At 34.5% G+C, this 8,387-nt stretch overlaps 1 protein-coding gene across 1 annotated transcript; it reads right to left on the reverse strand.

Moving 5' to 3' along the window:
- Positions 1–4,053: 4,053 nt before the first annotated feature.
- LOC106293045 (chaperonin 60 subunit beta 2, chloroplastic) lies at positions 4,054–6,591 on the reverse strand. The gene is given in 12 exon segments (XM_013728716.1): positions 4,054–4,309; positions 4,426–4,525; positions 4,607–4,675; positions 4,755–4,859; positions 4,943–5,014; positions 5,077–5,154; positions 5,229–5,398; positions 5,481–5,718; positions 5,785–6,099; positions 6,169–6,297; positions 6,366–6,440; positions 6,545–6,591. Coding segments are annotated over 11 exon segments (1,347 nt in total). The 5' UTR covers positions 6,420–6,440; positions 6,545–6,591; the 3' UTR covers positions 4,054–4,292.
- Between the last annotated feature and the right edge of the window lie 1,796 nt (positions 6,592–8,387).

An 8,387-nucleotide genomic window follows, 5' to 3' on the forward strand; every position in this document is an offset into this window, starting at 1 on the left:
GAGCGACAGAGAGATAGATCGCCGACGAGAGAGAGGTCACCGACGAGAGGAATCGAGAGAGAGAAGGACAACGCGGTTCCTCGACGAGAGGAATCGAGAGAGATCAAACACCGAGGAGAGATAGATCGTCGACGAGAGCCACCGACGAGAGCCACCGACGACAGATATAACACCGACGAGAGATAGATCGGAGAAGGGAGGAACCACCGAGGCGAGGAATCGAGAGAGAGAGAGAGAGGTTTCGTGGAGGAGAGGATTCAAGACAGAGAGAAGCCGAGAAGGTCGAACACCACCTTCTCTCCACCTAGTCTTGTTTCGACACCTGTCAATAAGGGATGTTTCTTGCGGGCATGAATTAAGAGAGCCGTGTCTTCCTCTTTTTCTTTTTCTCATTTTCTTTTTAATGACAATTAACCTAAGAGACCTTAATTAAAGACTCCGTTAATGGTGCTCTTATTGTCTTATATCAAATCGTGACCGTTGCTTCCGGTCATTTATTTCTTGATATAATGGCGTAACAGTGATCAATGACTGGTTGATATGTTATTGGTTTATAGAAAATCATGACAGTTGGATGGATTGTTGTTTAATTCAAACATTAATTAGAGCATGTTTATTGCAGGTCTCTTAGATTGGGGTTATTAGCGTAATATAAGATACGGTTTCTTAGTTTTTAACTAAAAAAGCTAAGAGAGATCTCTTATATCTCTTATTTAAGAAACGTCTCTTAGATTTTTTAGTTAAACGCTAAGAGACCGTATCTTATATTACGCTAAGAACCCCAACCTAAGAGACCTGCAATAAACATGCTCTTAGAAGTACACTCTCGACTCGAGTTTTAGACAACGTCGACTGGGTTAATCGGATCCAAGATGTATATTCGGGCCACGTTTTTTTCCGGCCTTGTCACATGAGGCGTGAAGATGAATACGTGATAAAAGAGGCCCATTATCGATAGCCTTGAAATAGGCCCATTAACATCGACTTGAGTAAAATGGTTTATTTCTCTAGAAAAGAACATTTACAGCCGAGGCCAGCAAACAAAAACCTTCAAAACATTTACCCGAACCTCACAGTGGATTCTCTCATTAACTCGGAATCCCGAACATGGAATTTACAGGCAGTCAGGGCTTTGGTGGATCCTCATGACGTAAACATTATATAAAGTATACCTTTAAGTAGAAATCAGATGGAAGATAGGAATGAATGACATTTCACTAACAATGGGAAATACTCGGTTCAATCAGGTTATCAAGTGGACCGGGTCTATCCTGATAGAGAAAAACCACCAGAATTTAATGGTTATACAGTGGATATACTAAAAGCTTTCTGCTGAAAAGTGCGGTGCCCCCCAAGGATACTACATTTCTTATGGCAAATCCTTTCAGGATGTATAGCGGTAATGAAAAATCTACAAACAAGGGGAATACAAGGGGATATATGTTGTGCTCGATATGGAGACCCGGAGGAATCAATAAACCATGTGTTTTTTGAATGTCCTCCAGCACGTCAAGTATGGGCTTTATCTAAGATACCATCGAACCCTAATATTTTTCCTATTAGTTCCTTTTTCGCCAACATGGATCATCTATTTTGGAGAGTCAATCCAAGGATGGATGACCACCAATTTGCATGGATGACCACCAATTTGCATGGATATTATGGTATATATGGAAAGGTCAGAATAACAAAGTGTTTAGTAATCTGGATATTGATCCAAGGGACACATTGAAAATAGGAGAATTGGAATCAACACTTTGGGCTGAGGCACATGTAGTAAATGATCAAACGAGGGAGCATCAGGCACAGAACAGACCCACAATACCGACTTCAGGACGATGGTGCTTCATAGATGGTTATTGGAAAGACAAAGACTTATTTTCAGGGCATGGTTGGTATAGCACTTTACAGGGTTTTGATGGTTTACTATGGGCAAGGAATGTAAAGGCATGTCTTTCACCTCTACATTCAGAGGTGGAAGCATTAATTTGGGCAATGAAATGTATGAAGAATTTAAGACAGTTTCAGGTTATATTTGCAACGGATTGTTCTCAATTGGTGAAGATGGTTTCGGAACCAGAAGAATGGCCAGCATTTGGAAGTTACCTGGAATACATTAAGCTTTTAAAAAGAAGTTTCCTCAACTCAGACATCGTTCATGTACCTCAGACGAAGAACCTACAGGCGGATAGCTTAGCACGCAGTGTTAGGAAACAACCGTCATTCGTCGTTCACATGGATGCAGAGTTACCAATTTGGTTTACAGAGTCAACATGAGTCTGTAAATGTTTGTTGCCAAAAAAAAAAAAAACCATTTACAGTAAGGTTTTGACTAGCTGATTTTATCTGTGCTCATGCACGGATATAAATATATATTATAATAATTTATTAATATTTTAGTTTTAAATAATTTGTTAAATTATATTGTAATTAAAATGTATGATTTATTTTAATAATATTTTGTATGCTTGGTTATTATTTAGATATATTGGATAATATAATATTTTCAAGTCAACCAGAGTATTTTTGTTCTGTAGATTAAAATTTTGATTTTTTTTTTTTGTATTTAGTTTGAGTATTTTCTTAGACTGTATTTATATTGAGTAAGCTTATGCATAATTTAATATATGTTGTTTCGAGAATCAAATAGCAAAAATAAATTAAAGCGTTGATCAATTCAAAGTTACATAAATAAATATAACATTGATAGTCTTTTTTTTTTTTGAATTATACAGAGGTATCCTGGCCCCACAGAAGTGATCCAGACTAGTCACGTGTTGCCACGTGTCGGTACTCCTTCCCTGGCGATGCCGAAATGTTAATTCCCCAGTGGCCGGAATTCGAACCCAGGTGGCGGTACTCACAACTGTAAGCCCTTTACCACTAAAGCTAGAAGCTCCGGTTAACAACAATAGTCTTTTGAAACCTCATGCATATACAATTGAGTATTACTATAAGCTATACAAAGGAACTTAGTTGAAATAGTTTGTTAATATATCTATAATTTTGAGAATTGCATTTTTATTTATTAATATATTGAGTATTACTATAAATAATAGTATTTTCTTCTTAGTTAAATTTTAAAATTTAGATAGAAGAATTGGATTGGTCTAATTACTCATTTGTGGATATGTTGTGTACTTGTGTTACATATATTCTTTCGAGTTAAATCCCAACTATTTTTCATCTCATTCAGATAAATCAAATTAATTTTATTCGTTGTATTAGTTTGGTTCTTCATCTTAGATGTGTATATTTTTGATTTTTTAATAAGTTGGTATATGTTAATTTTCAGAAATAAAATTAGGAAAAATAAAGTAATGATCGGTATGAAGCTGCATAAAAAACATAACCCATAAATGATAAAATTAAAGATAGTTTTGTTACTTTAATATCAAGATATTTTCCTAAATTTTCTTTTTGATGAAATCACATTATATATAGATAATATTTTTGTTTTGATTTTTATAATTGTTTTCTTAATTATACATGTTAATTGGAAATTTAAAAAAGGAAACTTCAAGAAAAGAGAGTTTTTTATTCATTAAAGGCATCTTAGTTTATGTTATTTCAATTATATTTTTTGTAATAATTTGAGAAATCGATTGATTTAAATAAAATAATTATTACTTGTAAAATATATATTATGTTGTTTAAGTTTATCTTTTAAAAGGAAAATTATTTCTTTACATTAAAATCAAGATTATTTTGTGAACTTTACTTTCTATGAATCACATTATATATAAGATCTATTTTCATTTATATTTTATAAATGTTCAATTAAATATAAAGAAGGACAAATAATTTAAAATTGAAATGTAAAAAGAAAAAGGAAACCTAATAAAATATTTTTTTTTAATAGTACTAATTAGATGTATTTGATTCATTAAGGGTACGGCTATAATTAACAGTTGTTATAATTAATGTGAGCGCGACATATACGAAACTGACTTTTCAAATAATATTAATGAGATTGCACATATGAAACTTTCAACAAACATTAAATTACATATAGTATTTTGATAAGTTACATGGAAGATTAATGAAAGAATGTGACTTTTGACTTTTACCCAATTTATTAAAAATGATTCCCACACACATGATAAACACATTATTCTCTGGTTTATAACCCATTACATTATTACAAATGATTCCACACATATGATAAACACATTATTCTCTGGTTTAAAAAGCAATTACATTATTACATAATTTGTTTGCAAGCTATAGAGTAATCCTTGCTTATTTTGGAATGATCATCTCTCTCATGTCCAAGAGCGAACCAGGCTGATCTATCTCACTACCCACCCTGAAACAAAGACAAAGGTCAAAAGAGATTCAGTGATGGAGAAACATGAGTTTTTGTTGTTATTGTCCAAGCTTCCATCAATCAATCAATAAGATCAGTATCTGGACTGGACTAACCAGAGATGTCCACTGGCTTGCGAGCTTCCGGCCCCTTGACATCAGGCATCAAGAACCACTTTGCAGTAGAGAACGCATGTTCCAAGGAACCTCTCACAACCTGCAAAAAAAAATGCAGAAATTCACTCGTGTTGACAAAGTTCTTGTTATGAGTAAGAGTTTTTCTTTGTTATGTAGTTACCTCCTCGCTCACAACGCTTCCACCCTCACCAGCATTACTCAGTGCTTTTTTCACGATGTCTGCTCCAATCTATAGTCAAAGGGAACAGTTGGAAAAATGCAGTCAAGAGATATACATATCTCTCAAAACTCACAAAGGTATGGCTTACCTTCTCTTCCTCGTTTTCAAGAGTATCCTTGATGGGATCAACCTTGTCCGCAAGGCCAAGGAAAGTGCAACCACCACCAACAACAGTACCTTCCTCAATCGCTCCCTGAAACCAAATGAGATCATAAGATTAAAACAGTTTATGAGAGTCGTCAGAATAACAAACTCCTCTGGTTTAAGAAAACTCACCTTTGTACCGTTGAGGGCTGCTTCAAATTTTAGCTTCTTTTCTCTGCGCTCTGTCTCAGTTTGTCCTCCAACCTTTAAACAAGATAGTTAGGATCACTAAACACATTCTTATGTTGTGTATCAATACTATTTACCTGAATTACAGCAACTCCACCAGAAAGCTTAGCAAGTCTCTCGTTCAATGTCTCCTTCTCATAGCCTTGCTCCGCTTGCTGCACAACCATGTACTTACTTATCAGCACAACATAAAGCAGACTACTTCTGTGGTTTGACTCAACATAGATACCTCAATAAGATTCTTAATCTCTGCAACACGCTTGTTCACTGCTTCATGTGTGGTTCCATCACCCACAATGGTTGTCATCTCCTTGGTGAGGACAACTTTATAAGAATTACCCAAAACCTCTTTCCCAGCTTTGTCCAGAGAAAGACCATCTTCCTCTCTTATCACAGTTGCTGCACTCACAAATAGATTTAAAAAAAAAACAGTGTAATGATGATTCCTAAACAGGATAGGTCACATTAATGATTGTTATACCTCCAGTTAGAATGGCAATATCGTCAAAGTATTTGCTCTTTAGCTCTCTAGAACCACCAGGAGCCTTGACTGCTGCGACGTTCCATAGTTCTCTAACCTTGTTAACAACAAGAGTCTCTTACGCTTCTTGTTCAAAGTCTTCTGCGATTATGATGATCGGGTCTCTACCTTTAATTGCATCCTCCAGAACACCATCAAGATCCTTTGCATTGGTAATCTTATGGTCAACAAGAAGCGGCTGCAGAAGTAGAAAACCTTTGTTAGCTAGGCTCATCACAATATCTTCGGTAAGTTCAGATCTAACCTTGAAGTGATCGTACTCCACACACATTCTCTCAGTCTCATGGTCCGTTATGAAGTATGGGGACATGTAACCAGGTTCAAATTGCATTCCTTCCACTACGTAAACCTTATTCTCAGCGGTTTTTCCCTCGTCAATGACCACCACACCGTTCTTGCCAACTTTGCTCATTGCTTCAGCAATCATACTTCCAGCTTCAGGGTCGTTGCGGCCAGCGTTACTGCCCTTAGACATTATATTTAGCTCATTAACCAAAGCCTTTTCTGTCTTCTCAATGCCTATAGAGATCAGTGCAGGGTTTGCACCAGCAGCCACCACCTGAAAAAAGAAATTAATAAGATTAATTATTAAACTGTTCATTTGAGATGAAGCTGGAAGAAGAATTACCTTGGCACACTCATCGATAAAACCTTGTGCAAGACCAACACCATGACCAGCTAAGTCACTGGTCTTTGAAGCTGCTTGCCTATCATGCTTCCAACCAATGTTCTCAACTGGCTCCTCAAAATCCTCCTCCTAACCAGAAGAAACCCCTAAGCTTAGGAAAGACACTATAAATGAAATGAATATATAAAACGTCACACCTCCGAAGTAACATTAACACCATGTGATCCATACTTTCTCTCAAAAGCATCCATACTCTCACTGAAAATCCAACACTAATTAGACAAAATCACTGGTGAACGATAGACAAATCAAAACATAATTTGAAAACATGCAGACATTAATTGAGCTCAACAGATGAAAGAAGGACGACACTCACAGTGACGGAGAAGCGGTGGTTGAGAGAGTTTACTAATTTTTCTTTGACGAAACGAAGATGGCACTTACTACTATGACTTCTCGTTCTTATAAAGGCGCGCAATGATTGGTCTTATTTTTGTTTTTTACGAAAAAAACAAAGGGAAATGATCACTTGTCCCTTGAAATTTCGAGCAAATCTTTGACGGTTGCATGTCTTGTAGCAAATCGTGACTGTTGCTTCCGGTCATTTATTTCTTGATATAATGGCGCAATAATGATCAATGACGGGTGGATATGTATTATTGGTTTGTAGCAAATCGTGAACAGTTGGATGGATTGTTGTTTGATTGAGAAGTTAGTCAAACAAGTAATAAAAGGAGAATATAAGATTTAAATAGAGTGTCTACGTAGACGAAAATAATTGACCAATGAGAAATTATATTTTTGCCATGTCACCACCTCTATTTGTTTTTACAAAATGATCATTTAACTTTTTACTTAAACAATTATAACCGAAAATATTTTATTAGTGAAATATATTATTTATATAAATATATTTAAATTTTTTTTTACATAATAGTTTGTAAAGAAATATTTAGTGTAAATAATATCATAATTTTATAAAATACTAAAATAAATTGGGCTGATTTTCAACTTTTACAAATAAAAAAAATATTATTTGTAAATTTAGAAAAGAATATATCAAAAATATTCTTTATCAGGAGAAAAAAATAGAAAAATACATCGAAGACAAATTCATCTCTATTATGAAATTTCTCTATTTTAGAGAAAAAAAAATAGAGGGATACTAGTTACATTGCCTTCGCGCAAGCGCGGGGTTGTAGACCGCGTTCTTGTTTCATCTCATTTGTTAGGGTTATTGTAACTGTGAATTTTGCGTTTTGAGTTGACCATTGTTTTTCAAGTTTTTTATTATATGGTTAGAGTTGTGATGATGAACTGTGTATGCATTGTTCTCCACTCATGAAGGACTAATCGTAATTGATATAGTTTGTGGTGTTGTTTGTTGTGTCATTGAGATTTATTGTTTGTTTGTTTTTTTAATTTGTTACTTGTACTGTTGAGATTACATAAATTATATTAAGGTTGTTGAGAGTACCTTTTGTTTGTGGATATTTTTTCTCCAGTTTAGTTGTGTAAGTTGTGTGTATTAAGTAAATTTTTTTTATTCTTATTATGTTGGTTATATGTTTTTTTTATTTTTAAACTTGTTGCTTCTTTTTTGTTTAGGTAATTTCACTGATCTTGGTTGTCGTTTTCGTCTTCTTCGTAAGCATCTGCGAAAGTAAATTTGTAAATTGTTAAATAGCTGATCGTATAGTTTGTATTTGTTTAGCTAGCTCAATGTATGTGTCGTTGAGTTTTAGTTGAGTTGATTGGTTTGGTATATATTTGTTTTGAATTTTATTTGTAAGAAAAAGAGGTGATCATTAATGATTCGTCTTTTTTGGAATTCTAGTTTTTGGTGTTTTGATTGTTTGGGTTGTTGTGGTTTCTTTTAAGCTGTAAAATAAATGTTTGTGTAAAATTAGTTTGATAAGTAAGAGAGATAAATACACGACCACATAATTTGGGTAGGAAATATTATTGATTATTGATGTTAGCACAATAAAGACAATAATATAAAAGGAATTGTGTTTTGATTGTTTCTTACAGATCAACGAGGAGACAGATAACGACTCGAGTTGTTTCTTTGGTGAAGTCAGAGCCCTGGACATAACAGATTTTCCCAACCACATCTGCGAGATTAAATATCACTTATGATATCGAAACATAATATAAACCCAAATGCAATATGATAATATACCTGAGAGTTCTAGGTTTGTGCTCGCAATCACCTG

This window comes from Brassica oleracea, chromosome C5 (genome assembly GCF_000695525.1).
Source record: "Brassica oleracea var. oleracea cultivar TO1000 chromosome C5, BOL, whole genome shotgun sequence".
Classification (NCBI taxonomy): domain Eukaryota; kingdom Viridiplantae; phylum Streptophyta; class Magnoliopsida; order Brassicales; family Brassicaceae; genus Brassica; species Brassica oleracea.